Raw genomic sequence first — 20,318 nt, forward strand, 5'->3', positions numbered from 1 at the left:
CAACTACAGGCAACACCATGGGTGCATTTCAAAAACTCACCACTTAATGAAAGCAGCTAGATGCAAAAGAGTACCCGTTGTTTGATCCAACTTACATAAAGCTCAAAAACCAATCCATGCTGACATATCTGAATAGTTATGTCCTTTGTGGGAGCAGCATAATGACTGGGAGGGTGATGGAGATTTCTGGAGTACTGGTAATATGCAGGTAGGTCGGTGGAGCCCATACACTTTCCCCTGTTCCTCCTGCTAAATACAGCCGAATACCCTAGATATTGTATATAAAACAGAAAGGGGGAGAGAAGAAGACAGACCAGGTTTGGACCTTGGGGCCCAAGGAATGACATGGTAATGAGTTCCCTATATGCTGTTTTTATTCATATATCCTGGACTTGGAGCAGAAGAAGCTGGTGACTCAAAAAGACCACTGAGTATAGACAAATATAAAGAACCAACAAAAGCCTGCTCTCTCTAGTCAATGGACTGGGAAAAGGATAGCCTAACAAAACAAAAAACTTTAGTCAATAACTGCTATATTCCAGTCAAAAACCACAGTAAAAACTGTGAGTTCTCCCCTATCACCCACCTACCCTGGCAAAGTCCACGCGGTGAAGAGAGACTTCCACCATCGCCAAGCTATAGCGAAGCTGGGATGGGGTGTCAAGGAAGGTCAGGAAGGAAGCCGGGCCTTTCATCCCCACTGGGCAGTACTGAGGCTTTCCCCACCTGTACTATCAGAGGAGACCATGCAGCAAGTCTGGACATTCATTTCCGCCCCCCCCCCCAACACACAGTAACAAGGCCCAACGGATTTTTGACAAAGGTGCAAAAGTAATTCAATAGAGAAAAGATAGCCTTTCCAAAAAATGGTGCTGAAGCAACTGGACATCCATAGGCAAAAGAAAAAAAGACCACCTCCAACACACCTCATACAAATCTAACTCAAACTAGATCATAGACTGAAATGTAAAACATAAACCTATTTTTAAACTTTTAGAAAAAACATAGGAGAAAAATCTCTGGGACTTAGGGCTTATTGAAGAATTCTTGGACATGACACCGAAAGCACAATTCCTAAAAGACAAAATCAGTAAGTGGGCTTCATCAAAAGTAAAAACTTTTACTCTGCAAAAAGCCCTGTTAAGAGGTTGAAAAGACAAGCTGCAAAGTGGGAGAAAATATTTGCAAACCACACATCTGATAAAGGACTAGTATCTACAATGTATAGAGAACTCTCAAAACTCAACAGTAAAAAACCCAAACAATCCAGTTAAGAAATGGACAAAAGACATGAGCAGAGGATTCACCAAGGAGGATGTACAGATGGCAAATAAGCACATAATAAGATGTTCAGCATTGTCAGTGGTTACGGAAATGCAGATGAAAACCACAATGAAATATCACTACATAGCTCTCCGAGTGGCTTAAAAAAAGAAATAAGAAGTGACAAAAGCAAAGGCTAGTGAGGATGTGGAGAGACTGAATCCCTCACACATTGCTGGTAGGAATGTGAAATGGTACAGCCACTCTGGAAAACAATTTGGCAGTTGCTTAAAAAAAAAATTAAACATGCAACTACCATACGACCCAGCAATGTACCCCAGGAATTTATCCCAGAGAAATAAAAACTTACGTTCACACAAAAACTTGTACATGATTGCTCATAGCGGCTCTATTGGTGACGGCCCAAACCTGGAAATAACCCAGATGCCCTTCGATAGGTAAATGCTCAAACAAACTGGGATAATCCATAATCCATACCATGGAATACTACAAGGGAGTAAAAAGGGAGCCAATTACTGATACACACAACCTGGATAGAATTATGTTGAGTGAAAACCAATCCCAAAGGGCTACCTACTCTATAATTCCACTTACATAACATTCTTGACATGACAAAATTATTGAAAAGAATGGTTTAGTGGTTTCCAGAGGCTAGGAAGGGGCTGGGGCAGGAGGAGAGTTGGTGTGGGTATAAAAAGACAACATGAGGGACCCTTGTGGCGACGGAGATGTTCTCTATCTTGACTGGATCAGTGACAACACCCTAGCTGTGTCATTGTACTACAGTTTTGCAAGATGTTACCACTAGAGGAATCTGGATAAATGATACCCAGGATCTGTGTTCTTTCTTGCAACTGCTTGTGAATCTATAATGACCTCGAAATAAAAAGTTTAATTTTGAAATTATACATAAGAGCAAAGGGCTGAGAATAGTCAAGACTTTCTTGAAAAAAAAATAACAAATATAGGTGAAGAAGTACAAGTGCATGACCTGAGGACAATCTTTGGAAAACAGTTTGGTTTAAAATCGATCATACTTGGTTCTATACCTCCGGGCATCTACTTGATACATATCTTGGAAAAATTTCTCCCAGGTGCCTCGGGAAGCACATAAAGGATGTTCATAGCAGCATTTGTAGTACGCAAAGAAAACTCTGGGCATTTTCCGATGTTCATTTCCTGGTTTTACTAATGTATGATGGCAAATGGAAGATGGTATCATTGTGAATCTAAAATTATTTTAAGTTAAAAAATGTTTTATCTGGACACATTTTACTGGAAATGATACAAAAACTTGAGCATACACTCCAGTGTTCAGGAAATAGCAGTGAAAGCAAAGAACCGCTACTATATGCATCAACAGACATATCTTAGGAACATAATGTTAAGAAAAATGCAAGTCATAAAAGAGACTATACAGTTTGAAACCTTACATAAAGTTCAAAAGACGCAAACAAAACCAAGTATTGTTGAAGGACACATCCAAAAGCGATAAAACCCAAAGAAAAGCCAGAGTGGTGTATTTCTGCCTTGAGGAGGGAGGAAGGGTAAAGGAAACAAGTAGAGACCTCAGAAGTGTTGTAGCATTTGATTTCTTAAAGGCTGGGGGGAGAGTCAATGGGAATTCATAACGATAGGTTTTCTTTACAACTTACATATACTTCATATGGATGCAATAAAAAGCTTTACCTAATTAAAAAAAAAATAAAGGGGCGCCTGGGTGGCTCAGTTGGTTAAGCGACTGCCTTCGGCTCAGGTCATGATCCTGGAGTCCCGGGATCGAGTCCCACATTGGGCTCCCTGCTCAGCAGGGAGGCTGCTTCTCCTTCTGACCCTCTTTCCTCTTGTGCTCTCTATCTCTCATTCTCTCTCTCTCAAATAAATAAATAAAATATTTTAAAAAAATAAAGGAACACAAAGATGCTACGTGGAAGAAACTCATTCTGGTAGGGTTGGCAAACTGAGTACTATAGTGGCCACATTCCACAATTTTTTACCACCTGGAGAAAGCCTGTCTCCTCTAGGGCAGGTTAAGGACAAGACCCCAAATAAGGAGAGGCAAGTAATGACAGAAGATGGAGAAGGAGGGGGACATGGGAGCAGAGCAGACTTGGACTTCCAAGCACAATGACCACATTCTGTGAACAACACCAGTATCAGCTCCAGACATGAGCCAACCTGTCTTGCTGTGCTTAAAGTTGGTGGAGCTGGGTTTTTGTCATTTAAACTGGAAGAATCCCAACAGAGTCCTATAGGCATCCTGGCCCATAGTCAGCCCAGCTAGGTCTGACTTTGAGGCTTCTAGGTGTGCAGAGGGGCCTGGCTCCCATCCATCCCTCCCCTTCTGCCATACAATTTTGTATGTGGAGGACCAGGTGATCAGAGAAGGTATAGGACTTGCCCAGACTTACCTAAACGATGGCACTTTTTCTCTCACATTTCAGCGGCTTTGTCTTGACACTGACAATGTCTTGACACCTCCACATACAAAATTGTATGGCAGAAGGGAAGGGATGGATGGGACCCAGGCCCCTCTGCACACCTAGAAGCCTCAAAGTCAGACCCAGCTGGGCTGACTATGGGCCAGGATGCCTATAGGACTCTGTCGGGATTCTTCCAGTTTAAATGACAAAAACCCAGCTCCACCAACTTTAAGCACAGCAAGATAGGTTGGCTCATGTCTGGAGCTGATACTGGTGTTGTTCACAGAATGCGGTCATTGTGCTTGGAAGTCCAAGTCTGCTCTGCTCCCATGTCCCCCTCCTTCTCCATCTTCTGTCATTACTTGCCTCTCCTTATTTGGGGTCTTGTCCTTAACCTGCCCTAGAGGAGACAGGCTTTCTCCAGGTCAGGATGAGAGGGTGCAGGACGACAGTTGTTCGTCCTCAGCACAGGATGAGAGGGTGCAGGACGACAGCACCAGGTGGCAACTTGACCACATCTCCTCGGGAATTTCAGTGGAGAGAACACTCAGAGGGAGGAAGAGCTGCAGCGTGGGAGTCTCAGCTCCTTCTAGAGCTTCCTTCAATCCCATGCTGGATGCAGTCTCCCGAGAGAGCAAGAACCCCAGGGCAGAAGGAGAGTGGGAGTTTAGAGGGTGCCTCTGAGCCTGATGCCAGGCACAGTGGGGTAGATATCCCAGAGCGCTCGCCTGCCATCCCTGAGGCTCCAAACCAAGGGTGACTCTGAGAAAGAGAACAGTTGTTCTGATTTGTGTTCTAGACATTCACTCAAACATTCAACGACTGTTTACTAAGTTCTCAGGTCCTTGAGCTCCTATAGTGGACCTTCAACAGCTGCTGTCATGAAACTCACTTTCTGGTTTTCAAACAAGCAATGAGAGAGGGACTTCAGGTAACCAAACCAGGAAGACAGACAGGGAGACATCCCAATCCAGCTATACACGCAGAAGAGGATAACCAATGTCCTTTGGTACTTTCTGGGGGTTGAGCTTGCTTCTCACTCTTCTCTCTCTGTGTACACACACACACACACACACACACACACTGCTTGTTCCCAAATAAATAAATGTTCCCTGAACTGCTGTAAAGAGGAAAACCATGTGGCTGTAGATAGTAGGAGGCAGCTTTGTGAAACCTCCATTAACCAGAATGCTTTACCAAGGGGGCTGTCCTGGGAGTGCTTCTAACACTTGAGCTCCTTGCTCTCATCCACTCACAACTTGTCCCATGTGCCTCAGTGGGCCAGGGGAATACAGAGAGGAATGGGAAGCAACCCTCCCGTCCTCTGGGAGCTCCTTGTCCAGATACAACTAATTGCCATGGCAAGCCATGGCCTAGTCAGCCTGGTGGCCCCAGAGTCAAGAACTCCAGAGTGCTGTCCAGAGAACGGCCACGCAGATATTCTGGTGTCATGGCTCCTTCTCTCCCATGGGACAGCAGATTTAGCATAAAATTATCTGTAGGAGAGGTTGGCTTGAGATTGGTGCATCTTTCCTGGTCCTCCTCTCCTGCTGGCCAGGTCTGAGGGGACACCTATGACCCCACAGAGGTGCCCAGAGGAGGGATCTGGACCTAGAGAAGGGAGGGTGGGCTAGAGGCCACACGGGGTCACAGTCAAGCCAGTCTACCCCCACATGGTCCACCACACCCTTGCTCTCCCCCAACATCCCCCTTCCTTTCCGTCTTCTGAGATGGACGTGCATCAATCAGGCGTCGCGGGAGGTGGAGGAAGGGACGGGAATCTAGGTTTTAAAAGATGAGGAACAAATGTCCTCTGCCAATTTCGTGTCATTTTTCTGGATTCAAAGGAGGGGTAGAGTTAAGAGTAGGGAAGACAGACGTAGAGGGGCAACGAGAGACGGCCCGATGCGGGTGTGTCTCGGAGGCCCGGCCAGGCGGTTCTCTCCCGCCGAGTGCGGGTTCCGGGTGGGCGGGCGGACGCCCCCAGCCCCGCAGCGGCGCGAGCCCCGCATGACATCAGAGGCTGGGGAGCGCGCAGAGCGCAGGCGCCGGCCGAGGAGGGAGACGGGAGGGGGCCGCGGCGCGCGGCTCGGGAGAGCGCTCCTCCGCCCCGCGCGCCGTCCCTGCGCCCCGCTCCGCCCGCGCCTCGCTGTCCGCGCCGCGCCTCGGGCGTCCAGAGCGCGCCCCTCGCACCGCAGCGAGCGCCGCCTGCAGCAGCCCAGCCCCAGCCTTCTCCTCCTCCGCCTCTGCCGCCGCGGCCGCCGGACACGCAGCCGCAGGCCGGGGCCGGGACGCAGCTGGGGAGTCAGGGACGCGCGCAGCCAGCCCTTCCCCCTCCGGCTCCCGCACCGCCGGCCGCCTCCCCTCGCCCTCCTCCTCCCTCCCTGCTCCTTCGCTTCTCCTCCTCCTCCTGCACGGCCCGGCTGCCAGCACCATGTCCGCAGGGGGAGATTTTGGGAACCCACTGAGAAAATTCAAGTTGGTGTTCCTGGGGGAGCAGAGCGGTAAGTACCCCGCTTATTCTCTTGGCTTGGCGCCGAGTCGACCCCCGCCGCCACATCATCCACCCAGTTGGGGACCCCGCCCCGGCTCGGAAAGGCCCCTCCAAGCCGGGGTGGAGGGGAGGGACGGGGATGTGGGGGGTCGGGGCCGGCTCGGGCGGGGCCGGGCCGGGGAGGGGCCCCGGGGAGGGATGGAGGGGGCGCTGGGCCGGAGGTGGGGGTGGGGGTGGGGGTGGGGGTGGGGGTGGGAGGTGGGGTGCGGGGCTAGAGCTGCGGGGCGGACGCCGCGCGGCAGGGATGCCGGAGGGCGGCGGCTCGCTCAGCCGCGCCGGCCGGGGCGTGAAGGCGCCGGGCTCGCCGGCTCGCTCGCAATGCGGCACCGGCTGCGGGCGACCGCGCAGGTGGCCGGGCGCGGGCGGGGGCCGGGGGAGGACGGGCGCCCCTCTTCGGAGAACGAGGCGGGACCGGCGTCTGGCGGGAGGGTTCCCTGCGGACCCTGCCCGGACCCGTGTTTAATGACGGGCACGTCCAGGCCCTGGAGCAGAGGGCCGCGGGGGAAGGCCGACACCTGTCTCCTGGAAAGAGCGGGCGCAGGCTGTAGGGGAACAGGGCGCCTACCTTCCCTGGCCTACGTCCGCCTGGGCACGGAAGGTTCTAGACGCTGCCCTATGCCAGCGTGTGGGAGCGTCTCTCGGGCTCAGGGTCTGGGCGAGGACAGCGAGGGTTCCCCGGAGCGAGGCAGATTTGGGGGATGGTACAGGGGTGCCTCGCACCAAGAGGCCGCCCGAAGCCTGGCGCTGGGTAGAGAAAGGACCAGGCGACACGCCCTGCCTGGCTTCCCAGCACCCCTCCTGAGAGCGTTGACGGCAGAGAAGTCTTCCCACCCCCACCTCCCAGCTCACAGCCCGTCTTGGGGGAGGGGAGGTCACCGTGGCAGCCGGCCAGGGGAGGGGGGGGAGGGGGAGACAAACGGCTTCCTTGCCGCCCAGCAGCCTCCCCGGGGAAAGCATCTCTGAAACCCGGCTTGGCCCCAAGGTGGGAGGAGCGGATTGAAGAGCGTGGACCCCTCTGACACCTGTAGGAAGGAGTGGTTCTCAGAGCATCTCCCCAGAGGCCTATCACCTGGGGCTGCAGAGGGACGGGCTGGGCCTTGCCCAGCTCACCTCAGGAAGAAGGTGTCCTCTGGGGACAGGATCCCCAGCTCTAGCTCTGCACACCAGTCCAGTTCGCCTGGTTTGGTGCCTGTCTGTACTAGGGACCAAGACACAGGCAACCTTAGGAGGGCCTGATGGGCTCAGGGAATAGTGCTACGCTGGTGTGGGTACAAGTGGGTTGTGAAGGTTACATGGCAGTCTCCTGTGTTGCTACTCATTGCCTGGGATGGATGGTTCAGAGAAGGATGTCAGAAGGTCAGGCCCTAACATGGGGATGGATCCTGGGGCCAGGCTGGGTATTTCAGAACAAGATCAGCTCAGCCAGCCAGCCCTGTGTCCTGGAGTTTCTGATCTTAACACAGTCCAGCTTCAGAACTCACTATTTCCCATGCCTCAAGGATTTCAGGAGTCTTCACATCCCAGTGCTAATTTTACCTGGCCTGGAGCCCTGGGCGAGAAGTCTCATCAGGCGGCCTGGGAGTTGAATTCCTACTTGTGTTTCCTTGAGCAGATTTCCAGGCCTCTCTGAGCCTCAGTTTCTGTCTCTGTGAAAGGGTTGCTTGAGGTTCTCTTACTCCTTCATGTTTCCCCAGTGCCTCTCAAAGGGCCTTGGCCCTGGTAGGTTCTCAAGAAACATTTGTTTATTCCAAGTCTGAACATGCTTCAGTAAAGCACCAGGGCTTTGATGAGGAGAATGTCTCTTGTGAGTAGGAGTTTTTCTGGACTCCTTCAGAATCTCTGATGGGCTGAGGCCCCTGAGGAGCCACACCAACCCCCTTTGTTCCTAAATCCCTGAAATGAGAGCTTAAGGCCTCAGAGATGGAGCCCCCACCTTGCATGTGTAGATGAGAAGTCTGAGCCCCAGGGATGGGGAGGATTTGGGAGAGTCCCACTGTGAGTTGCTAGCACTTCTGGGGCTGGAACCCACATCTCCTGTTCCCAGTCGTTAACATGCCATTGGGAGTTAAGATGACCTTGACTGAATCAGGGCAATGAAGAATTGGGGAGCCTTCCTGAGTTGAGGTGAGGATTGCCACTCTCTGGCTAGACTTGTGACTCCATTGGGTGACCTGGTGGGAATGCTGGGCTGTTTGGGTTGGGGGCAGGGATTGTGGGCCCTCCGAACACAAGTCACTAGAGACAAAGGCTCTGCCATCAGTGGGATTGGCTGTTGGCAACTCTGGTCCCTTCTGGCTTGGAGCCCTAGGGCCCTGAGAAGCTTCCTTCCACTTGAGTGTGTAGTCGGTTGTATACCTTGTATTCTACATGGCTTTTGGGGCCCCCCGAGTTAGGTTGGGACACATGCATCCCTGAGCCTGGGGGGATAGGGGAACTGCCTTCGTAGACACTGCTTCTGCCTTGCCTGCACACAAGTTTGTTTGTTTTTTTTTAAAGATTTTATTTATTTATTAGCGCTCAAGTAGGCAGAGTGGCAGGCAAAGGGAGAGGGAGAAGCAGGCTCCCCACTGAGCAGGGAGTCTGATGCGGGACTCGATCCCAGGACCCTGGGATCGTGACCTGAGCCGAAGGCAGACGCTTAACTGACTGAGCCACCCAGGCGCTCCGCCTGCACACAAGTTTTGTGTGTGTTGGTCCTTTGTGTCACTGCAGCCTGTGCAGTACAGGGAGCCCCTGAGGTCTAGCCCCCCCCCCCCGTTACCCTGGCTCTCCTTCCCTGTGTGACCTCAGAGGTCCCTTACCTTCTGTACCTGGGACACTTGGTTCAGCTGAGCTTGACAGAGTCTTCTAGAGCCACATGGGTCTGCCTATATGAGCTGACTCCCCTGGATAGAAGCCAGGGGAAGGGGCTGGAGGGATGTGGCCTTCTCTTGTTTCCTGTGCCTGGTATAGCGGTGGCATCTCCCTAGGCCAGTGGGTGAAGACAGCTGGATTCCAAGAAGGAGTACCTGACCTGGAGCCCAGTGATAAGGAGGACACCCTGAAACAGAGAATCCCAGGAGGGCATCAAGCCTTCAAAGATAGCAGGACCTGGTTTGAGTGGAAGGCCTTAAGGAACCACTCTAGAGAGAACACCCCTAGCCCGTGAGAAGGCCCCCCTCCTGGCAGCAGAGTGACCACTGTCCCCTGGAGCGCGGAACACAGGCTGGCTGACGGTGTCAGCCTGGCAGGGGGTGGGGTTATGGAGAGGGACCCAGGATGAGGGGACTCCTTGCAGGAGGAAGGCTGTGCAGTGGGGTGGGGAGGCACACTGGTCCCAACGGCGCCACTTGATGACGTCCAGAGAACACAGGCACAGGTGTCTGAGGAAGGAGGGGAGGCCTGGGGGACACGTCTTCCTCCGAAGTTCTGACGGTGTTCTGTGGGGGGGTTGGGCTTCCCTCGGTGCATCTGGGAGTGTTACGGGCACTGGGGATGTGGACAGGCCTGTCGGGTGTGCTGGCCCCTTCTGATCTCCCTTCCCCGAGACTCCTCCAGCCAAAGCAGGCAGATTGAGGGACCACCACAAGTTCGGTCTGCTTTCCCAGGCTGAGGCAACAGGACAGCGTCGCCCTCTGACCTGCGTCCTCCCTGTCCTGTCCCTGACAGTTGTGCTGCTGGAGGGGCCATCACAGCACGATGTGAATGGTGTCCCCAGAGTTGTGCAACACAGTGACTCTGCACACAGCTGCCTTTGGCCATTTAGTCATTTGTTCACTCATCCCCCTTCCGTCATCCAGTTATTCATTTAGTCAGGTCTTTGAGTGTATCCCTGCCTCGTGGGACTTACGGCCCACTGAGAGTTCAGATACTTGTGGCTATAATTACAGCAAAGGTCTATGCGCACTACGACGAGAACAGCTGCTGTGAAAGCGCAGAGCCGCGCGGCCTACCCACCTTTGTGGGCAGGTGTCAGAGATGACTTCTAAGGCTTCAGAGGAGGAGATGCTTCTATAGGCAGCCGGCTGGTACTCCTTCGGTGAGCTGAGTGCAGGGAGTAGGTCTTGCAAGGGGCCCACCCTCTCCAGGGGACTTTATCTGTTTTTCTCCCTGCTCTGGAGAAAAAAGGGGTGGGGTGGCGGGGCGGCAGAAGGACGAGGGTGTCTGGCTTGTTAGTGCTGAGAAGGGGCTTTCTCCCACTGTCACCTCATTTCTCCGGGTTAAGGGAGTGGTCTTCCCCCTGACCCCCGCCACTGCCCAGAGGGCTCCCCCTGCCCCACCCAAGGCCTGGCCCAGCCTGACCGCTGCCATCCCACCACACACCACCCATAATCACACAGGGAGCCCTTTGTACCTGAGGCCCATCCCAGAAGTCTGCTCCCTGCCACCTCCCAGACCTGCTCACTCTGCTGTACCCAGCCCACTTGGGCACTCACCATAGCATAGCTTTGGTTTTTCTCTGAGCATTTTTAAAACACTATGACATGCTGCCCCGTCACCTCTCTGTTACCTCAGTCACTCTGGATTTTTAAATGTTTATTAGCTTTTTCAGATACAAACCTCTAACTGAATTTTAAGCCCCTTAAAGATGAATTTAAGCACCCAAGAGGACCAGGTCTTAGCTCCTTTCCCCTCTTCCCATCTGCAGGGGATTTGTGCTCATTAAATGTCTGCATTTAAAAATGATGAGATTATCCTCGCTGTGTGATAGGTACTGATAGTCCGTTGGTAGATTAAAAGTTAGGGGAGTCAAGGCAGCTTTGAAACAGGATTCTTCATCCTGACACATGCTGCTTTCTCAAGCCTGGAGATCTTAGCAACACTTAATCTTTCACTGAGGGTTGGAGCATTTAGCCTTGGTTATGCCCAATGTGCACAGTTCATCTCACAAAAGCTGAACTTCTCAGGGCACCCCCATCCCCGCCACCTTCTCCAAAGAAATGGGAGAAAGCAGCAAGGCCACCAAAGGTGGGAAGGAGGGAACATGCCCAAACCAGATGTTGCCAGAGCTCACTTGGAGATCTTGGGTAAAGCACCAAGTTGTTTTATGCCTCAGCTTTTTGGTTTTGTTTTCTCTCCTCCCAATTTTTTTTCCCTCCCTTCCTTAGTGGCTGGAATGATGGGGGGAACCTTGGATGTTGGGTATGGACCCAGACTGTTGGCTTTGTTTCTTTAAAGAGGTGTGCATGAGATGAGAGAACGTCAGTTGAGACCCCAAGATGAGAATTAACCTGTACTGGGCATAAGACAAGCATGGCGCCTTCGATGCTGAGGGTCAGAGACGAGAGAACTAACCAGAAGAGAAAAATGAGACTGTTGGCATATATTCTGGTTCTGCAGATGTAATAGTACCGTCCTGTGCATGATCTGATTATCCTTATCATTTACAGCCCCCAAATTAAAAGGAATCCCATTAAAATACAACAAAATAACCTCATCATCCTTTTGTTACTTATAAAATCCCTAAAGTCAGCCCACGAATATTTACCCTTACAGGTGTTATCCTGACCTTGCAGACTTGCCCGAGGCCGACCTGAGAGTGGTACTGTCTGTGTCCGTCCAGGCTGCGGAGTCTCTCTGTCCTCCGCCCTCTGTGTCTTCCACTGTTGCTGAATGAATGAACCATTGAATGTGCAGGGCTATTTGGTCTCAGTGTAAATCACTTAGAGAAATTGTTGGGCAGAACCATTGATTAAGGTGAGAAAAGATTAAGGTGAACAGCAAAATCCATAGACATCCAGGGTGGACCGCTAGAAAAACGGTGCTGGGCATTTTCTCAACTGTCTCTCTGTCCTCCTTTTCCATTTATCAGCACAGAGTAGAGAAGATGAGGGAGGTTGCCGGGGAGAAGCACCAGACACGCCCTGAGATGGGCAGCTTTGGCTAGGGCAAAAATGACAGGCACCTGGAGATGGGGCCCCAGGCAGAGTCTCTGCTTCATGGGACAGGGAAGGAGAGGATAAAGATTCATAACACCTCTGGACTCCTAGGAGAAGTTCCTTACTGTGTCTTAGGGTTTTTTATTTCTATAACGATTGCCCTAAAGTAAGTGGAATCTTTTTAAAAAGTAAATGTTCACTGTTATGAATAATTTATCATTTAATGAAATGACTTATTTTTAGGAAAAGAGCATATTTATCCTGGTCTCTTGGTAACAAGACCAGTGGGAGCCCAGGTGACTCAACCACGTGTCCTGGGCCAGGTACCACCTGTTCCCAGTTGGGGACGTACCCAAGGGACAGGCCAGGGTCTGGGAGAAAACAGATGATACCCTGCTCCTGAGGGCAGAAGGGAGACTTAAAAGCCAAGGTAACTTCCAGTAAATGCACTGGAAGACTGGCAGCCTGATGCCCCAGCAGGTGCTGTGGGTCATGAGCCAGGGAGAGAGGAAGACTTGAGTCGTGTGCATTCTATGCTAGAGACCACAGCTTTCTTCCAGGGCCTGGATGGACAGTTAGTGAAGGAGCATGATACCTTGGTGGGATTTCCCCAGAGAAAGGGGCTTCCAGTATTGGGTTAACCGGCTCACCCAGTTTCCCCTGTGGCTGGAGATGAAGTGAGGGCAAGTTCCAGAGGCTGGCCATGAGCTGGGACTTTGTTCTGAGGGAAGTGGGGAGCTGGTGGAAGGTCCTCTGCTGGGGAGTGTCTCAGTCACACCTACATCTGGGAAGGATTCTTCACTCTAAGGGCTTGGAGAGGATGATGGATGGGGAGGGGTCCAGAACAAGTCTGCCTTTCCTGGGAAATGGAGCTGACCCTCCCCGGTTTCTGTGTTCTTCCTCCAGGTAACCTCAGGTGGCATTTAGGAATACCCGCTATGCCCTAGACTGCACACAGGGTACTTTCTCCCTGGCATCTGTGATAGATGTGAAATTCTCCCTGTTTTGCAGGTCAGGAGATAGAGGCTCAGGGAGAGCTGGTCATGGCCACAGACTCACTGCTAGTGTGGCTGCATTGAATTTGAACCCAGGTCACTATGAGAAACACATACTGATCTGTTGGACCTCATGCCTCAAAGGCAGGTTCAGACCCTGTTGTGGGGAAGAGAGGACAGAAGACCACGGAGGCCCTATAGACTCGAAGTCTGCTGTAAATGTCTCCTGGGGAATTATGTGCCAAGCTGTTTGCTGAGGATGAGCCAGTGGATCACAGCATGGGGGTGGATGGGAAGAGGCCTTTGATTCCCCTAGGCTGGTGAGGGGCACCGGGGCCCTGAGCAGGAAGGAGGGCAGGGGGATTGCTCTAAGAAGCAAGCAGGGTCTCCATGTGGGAGTCTACTGGAGTTGGACTGCATGGCAGACACTCCGTTCTTACACAGAATGAACTGCTTATTTGGGGTGGTTTGAAGGGAGTTGGTTGTAGAGAGTGTGGGGGCAACTAAAGCCTTCCCAAGTCAGCCCTGCCCTGCCCTGGAGGTAGATGCCCTCCTGGTTCTAGCGGAGAATTCCTACACTGGGAAGAACCGAGCAAACCAAGCGGCAGGTTCCCACCTGCTCTGGGGTAACCCTTCTCCTGGCCTCATCCTCCCTTCAGGCCTGGAGATATCAGGGCCCTGGAGACTCTGATTCTGTTCGGGGTCAGCCACCAGCAGCCTCTGTGGCTGGATAAGCCCCAGCCGCTCTCTGGCTTTCTCAATATATCCTCAGAGGCTACTGGACTGGGTGACCACTCAGGCCAGTGGAGCACTAACTCTGGTCCTGTACTTCAGCCCCAGGTCAGGGTATGATGCCAAGCCAGTAAAACTCCCAGCCTGGAGATAGCACTGCTGGCTAGAGAGGTCAGAGGCACTGCAGAGGAAGGCATGTAATCAGGGCCTCTGCTAACTGTCTCCCCCAGAACTTCCCTGGCCAAGCCCCAGTGCAGGGTCCTGTCCAGCCTGCGACCTCTTCTCCTGGGAGGCATTCTTGGCCTTCCTCCCTGGTGTGCCCGCGGGGTGCTGTGGCTCATCTCTTCTGATGGTGTGTTTGACTCAGGTTGCCAGGCAACGGGGATGGGGCTGTCCTGCCCTTCCTGCTGGCATGCAGTCATTCCTAACTGTACAGCAAGGACCTTTGGTGGGGGACAGCTGAACAGGAGACAGCTCCCAGGTACTTCTACTCCAGGACACTTCTTTCGGCAGCCAGCTGGGTGGGTGGTAAGCAGGGAGGGCTGGGAAAGGCCTAGTGCCAGGTGGGGTGCGTAGTATCCCCACCAGACTAGCCCCAGGTCCTGCTCCAGCCCCATCACTTACTCGGTGCTCCTGAGTCCTGCACTTCCGCCCCAGCCCTGCTCCTCACTCTCTGGGTGGTGCTGGGAGGTAATAGGACTACCCCGAGCTCATTTTCCTCACCAGACAACAGGGTAATCCTTAACTTTTTGAGGGTTGCATGAAGATCAAAGTGTCAAATCACAGCGTATGGTAAGTGCTCAAGTGATAGGTAATTTTGTTAATGGAACAGTGACAGCAGTCCCCCCTTTTGTAGATGAATGAGGGAGAAAGAAGTAGGGGTGGAGGTTTTGAAAATCACTGTTGGGTCGTTTTTGTGTAGTGAGCTGCAGAGCACAAGTGATCTGATGCGTGGAGCTGTGTACCCATTTTATAGATGAAGAAAGTGCTTCTCTGAGAGGGGAAGGCTTCTGCACAGGTTGCAGGACTCAGACCGGTTACTGCTGAGCTAGGAAGAGCTCCCAGGCCTCAAACACCCTAGTTGGCATTTTTCCACTGCCCATCCCGGCAGGAAGTGGGACAGATTCACCCAGCCTTGCTCCACTGGGCCCCCACAGCTGCTCACAGGAAGGGCACCTCATCTTCATGGCTCTGTAACTTCCCCAGGGACAAGGAGCGCAGCCTGGGCAGACGACAGGGGCAGAGGCTTTGCCATGTTGTGATTAGGACAGTAGTTGGTGAGGTAAGCAGGTAATAAATCTCAGCCAGTGGTAACGTGACTATTAAGCACACAAACAAGGTTCTGGGCGTGGTCTGCTGGGGGGGCGGGGGGGGGGGAGGTGGAGGGGGTTGGGGAGTTTGGTGTCAGGGAAGGCTTCCCAGAGGAGGTTTTGCACAGTGAGCAGGAATTCAGAGGCACACAAGGGAGGCATCTTGAGCAGAGGGCCTGACTGTGCCACGGCTAGGGGACTGGGAGGGGCTTGGAACTTCTGGGGGAATTGGGCATAGTTCAGGGTGGCTGGACTCTAGCATAGGTGTGGGGGGCGAGGTGGTGAGCATGGTTCGAAAAAGCAGTGAGCCTGGGGAAGGGAGCAGGATCAGGCCCCAGAGAATCTCGCTTCCACACACAGGGGTTGGATCTTCCCTGCAGGCAGTGGGGACAGCTGGGGGGTTTTGACCAAGGAGGGACATGCTCATGGAGTAGAAGACAAAGGTGGAGTATGGCCTGATTGGAAGCAAGAGATGCGGGCAGCCTGAACCAGGCCAAGCAGGGAACAGAGGATAGAATATAGAGGAGGGTTTGTGAGCCTGAGCTTCCTTCCAGCTCTCAGATTTAGGCCTCTGGATACCTAAATTTCCTGGTTCTTTATAGGGTGAGAATCATTCAGGATGATGAAGGGGCATAGGGGAGGGGCTCTTGTGCTTCTTTACAAGGCTACACTGTACTTTCGTTGGCTGCACCAAAACCAGCCACCTTGAGCTCCTCTGTCCTTCCTGCCTCCACAATGCCCTGGGTCCCCTGACTGCTTCTGTCCTGCCAAAGGGGGTGCCCCAGGGCCGCTGACATCCCTTCCAGACTCTTCCCCTCTGCCACCTGCTCAGGACAGGATGTACCACTTGGCTTGAAGTTGGTTATTAGATGTCTGCGCCGCCAGCCCCCTGGTTGTTGGGTGTATGAGCTCCTTCTGCCCTCTGGTCATTGGGTGTGTGAGCTCCCCTGGCCCTTTAGGCAGCCTCCTATCACTCCCTCCCTTGCTGAGTTCCTCTTCCAGTGGCTGCTTGACCCACTGTCTTTGCTTCTCCCATGGATTCCCTTGCTCTTCTTTGCTGAATTCTAGCTCCCCAACAAGCTTAGGGGTCCTTGAGAACTTGAGGGAGGGCAGCATTGTATAAAGGAGAGCCCCACTCCCTGACTTGGAGACAAAAACCCAATCTCAAGCTGCCTGGCTGCACAAAAAGTAAAGGGCAAGAGTCAGGGAGCCAGAGGACTAGCCCAGAGCGGGTGGCCTGCTTGGCTCAATTGGTGCAGTCCCCTGCCCATGAGGCAGCTCATGGTCTATTCTCAAGGACTGAAACCTCACCCTGCAAAGCCCTGGTGACCTCTGCCCCCTGTCCCTCCTGTGTTCTGCCCAGACAGTGCCCATGGAAGTTACTAAACACCGCCTGGCTATTCCTTTGTTAGTGCGGCTGGGGAGTGAAGAATATCCTAATTATCAGCAATCAAGCACATTTCAGTCACTGCCCATGGCCCCTGGGAGCTGTGCCAGATTTATTGTCTATGAGGTCAGGATGGGTAAGGAGACCTGTTCCCTTGCTTGGTCCTCAGCAGAGGTGTCTCCTCTGCCTGGATTTGCTGGCCTGGAGATAAATGGGCCCAGAAGCTGGCCACAAGCAGCTCAATGCAGCTGTGACCATTTGAACCCCCTCTGTTCCCTCCTCATTGCCCTAACCCCTGGGGCAGAGGCAGGACCAGGAGACCCATCCCAGGTTCAGAACTGGAGGGCTGACTGTGCCCTTCGCATGAGAGACAGGTTCCTCTGAGGATGGTGTGCTAATTCAGAGAGACATGGAGAAAATGTTCTGTTCTGACCCTGTTGATGAGCAGGGAGTAAACACTGTGCAGACTGAAGAGAGTAAAGCAAAGCATTTCGAACAAGTGTTTCTTGTTTGTTTCCCCATCCAATGAAGGGAGAGGGCTAGGAGGAAAGAATGGAGAAGGGAGAGCCATGGAAGCATAGAGGCGGAGGAGGGAAGCCCTCCTCCCGGAAACAGACAGACCTAGGTGTGCCAGTCACAGGGCTCCTGGAGCAGCACTGAGGCCTTGGGAGAATCAGGGTGGTTTGCAGTTCTAGATGGTGGTGCCCTCCATCCCAGGTTCTGTCCCAACAGAATGAAAGTCTGCAGGTTCCCACGGAGGCCCCGATGTGTACCGGGCACAGAAGGGAGGGGACCTGTGTTTGGGTCGAGGACGAGGTGAGGAGCGGGGACTGCTGCTGCAGAGGGCTGATGACCTCCAGCGAGGCGGAGCAGGGCTGGAGAGAAGGGTTTTTACCTTGTCCTGGAGGCCAAGTGCTGGGCTTTGATGAGCATGCTCGGCTTTGTCCCTCCTTCTCTGAGGTGGGTTGGCTCTGCCCCACTGGGACCCTGCAGTTCCCAGACTGGGCAGCTGTGAGCAGGGTCAAGTCTTGGGACCAGGAGATCTGTGTTTATTTCTGCTCTTCTCTGCGTAGAGAGCCCCTCTGAGACGGGTTTCTTTTTAGGGAGAAAAAAAGTCCCCCTCCCCAAATTGGCCAAATTTTTAGAATATTAACAGATCCCACCTATAGCACCAGGATCCAGAAGTTCTCTGATTGTAATTCATTAAGTCCTCCCTTCCTCCCCCACATCCAGCCAAAGTGCCGCAGGCTGCTGCCCAGATCAAAGTCTGAAAAGCAGGCCTGAAAAAGTGCCCAGCTGACCACCCGCCTTGGTTCTCTCCCACCTACATCAAAAGAGGGCAGAATCCCACATGTGGGGCCAGAACCCAGCTCCCTCTTGGCCTCCATCGTGCTGCAGAAGGCTACTGTTAAGCCAGGGTTCTGGTCTGGATGGTGTCAACTCATCCCTCCACCTCAGCTTGGGAGGGCTGGATGTGGTGTGCAAGACCCGTGCAGAGCAGTGTGCAAATGCACGGTGCAGTAGATACAACAGGGGTCCAGCCTTCCTCCCCCACCCTGAGCCCCTGTCTAGGCCAGCTGGTAGCTTCCTTCTTAAGGCAGAGAGGCCCATAAGGTTCTGTTGCAGGCGACCAGCTGCGTCACCACTCTGGGAGAGGAAGCAGAGGCTGAGTGAAGAGTAGAGGTGGTGTCTCTTAGGAACGTATGAATGTGAGATAGTGTGTCATGTGCGACCTCAGGTGACCCCGAGTGAGCCATGCCCTTGCATAGCCCCTCCCCTCTATGTGCATAGCACATGGAAACTGAGGCTTGCTTCTACCCAGTATGGGATGGCAGAGGTGATGGATGTCCCTCCAGGGGTGTTCCTCTAGAAGATCCCTGGCATTGAAGAAGCAAGCTGCCACGTGTGAGAGGGCCTGTGAGGGGTCATGTGGGGTGGAACTGTGGGTGAGCCTCTAGGAGATAAGAGCAGCTTCTGGCTGGCAGCCCCAACAAAATGGAGGCCTCCGCCTTCCAGCCACAAGGAACTGAATTTTGTCAAGAATCACAGGAACTTGGAAGAGCGTGGACTCCAAGCCCCAGAAAGAGGTGTTGCTACCATGCTGATACCATGACTGCAGCCTTGTGAGACCCTGAGCAGAGGACTCACATAAGCCATGCCCAGACTCCTGTCCACAGAAACTGTGAGATAACCTGTGTGTGTTGTTTTAAGCCACTAAGGTTGTGGTATTACCCAACCAATAACTAATACAGATGGGGAGAAGATTTTCCAGGAAGGAAACATCTTAGAGATGCCCTTGTTTTGCAGACAAGGATTTGGAGCATCCAGGGTGGGGCCAGGACCTGCTCCAGGTTAAACAGCTGGCTGGGGCCCCCCAAAGCAGGAGTGAGGGAGGCCCCAGTTTCCCCATCACATGCTGGATAATATCACATGTCAGGGCTGGATCAAATTTTCTCTAGCTGCCTTCTTGCCCTGACTTGGTATTTTGCAGCCACTCTGATCTTTAAGCCTTCTGGGACCAGGCTTTTGCACCTTAGTGCAGTTTACTTTCTGCTGCTCCTTGGCACTTCCCCTGGGACTTCAGGAGGCAGGATCTCCTTGTCCTGAGCATACTTCATAAGCCTTATGGGCTCAGAGAAACCTTTGAAGTGGGGATCTAGCTGTGAACCAGGAGAGATACTATCTAACCATGACCCTGGTGCTGTGTGATTCTGGGCAATTGGCCCCTCTTCTCTGACCTCACATCTCAGCTCAGTGAGGGGCTTGGGCAAGATTAACTCTAGAGTCCTTGATGGCTCATGGCACTTCTAGTGCAGCTTTTGAGAGGGCTTCTTAGGGAATCAGAGCTTGTGGGATGGGAACTGGGTGAGCCTGGCTACCATGTCCTTGTGCCCAGGCATCTAAGTCCAGAGGGCAGACCTCAGTATTGACTCCGCTCACTCCCTCTCGCCTGGCCCTCTGGTCACCCCAGTACCTGATCAGCAGTTGTCCCTGATTTCACAAGGGCTGGAGACACAGGGTTCCTCCCTCCTACTGGGTGGTCCTGTGTCCACTCCCAGGCCCAGGGTTCTGGAGATGTAGAGTATCTTCTCTACCTCAGAAACAATGATCCTCATCTCTTAACTTCACCAGGAAGGCCATCGCTTCTCCCCAGGTTCTGAACCCTGAGGAGGTGACCTGGAGTCCCTCATGAAAGCTGCTTTCTGTTGACTGAAGGGGGAGGTCTGCATATCCATTCTTCCCTTTCCAGCTGGTTCTAGAGGTGCAGGGGCTGGGAATGTGCCTGTTCCCTCCTTGTCAAAGCAGCAAGATGAGCAGCAGTGAGCAGGCTGAGTGAGGGTGTACACAGGAGATGAGGAGAAGCTGGGGCCAGGAGGAGTGCCAAGAAGAGTTCCCTGTGCTCATGGAGACCTCAGAGACAGCACTCATGGATGTCGGCTTAGGGTCCTCTGAGGGGGGCTGGGCATCCGGGAAGGTGCCCTGCCTACATTAGCCTGCAGTCCGGACACCACCTTCCATCTCCTGAGCGAGCTTGCTCTCTTGGCCAGACCATAGCAGTGCCCCCATGGATGGGGCCTGCGGGTCCACTGTCACAGGGCTGCTCTGACTGGACCTCAGCTGACAACCTGGGAAACATAAGCCATGCCTCTCACCACTGCCTGCTTGTTCTCATTGCCCCACTCTTCTCTCCCTGTTAGTGAGGCTTTTACCATCAATGACACCAACAGTTTGCTTCGGGAAGAAGGAATAAACATGAGCACGAATACGACTTTGC

At 53.1% G+C, this 20,318-nt stretch overlaps 1 protein-coding gene across 2 annotated transcripts in view; it reads left to right on the forward strand.

Annotated features, from left to right (window-relative positions):
* Window positions 1-6,141: 6,141 nt before the first annotated feature.
* The window catches only part of RAB6B (RAB6B, member RAS oncogene family), a 56,821-nt gene continuing 42,644 nt past the window's right edge, over window positions 6,142-20,318 (forward strand). For both annotated transcript variants that reach the window (XM_028099212.2, XM_028099213.1), the window contains exon 1: window positions 6,142-6,211. In XM_028099212.2, coding sequence (XP_027955013.1) covers window positions 6,142-6,211 — 70 coding nt within the window. The remainder of the gene's footprint in view (window positions 6,212-20,318) is intronic.

This window comes from Eumetopias jubatus, unplaced genomic scaffold (genome assembly GCF_037043125.1).
Source record: "Eumetopias jubatus isolate StellerSeaLion01/CBP00866 unplaced genomic scaffold, mEumJub1_p1.0 scaffold_1, whole genome shotgun sequence".
NCBI classification, from domain to species: Eukaryota; Metazoa; Chordata; class Mammalia; order Carnivora; family Otariidae; genus Eumetopias; species Eumetopias jubatus.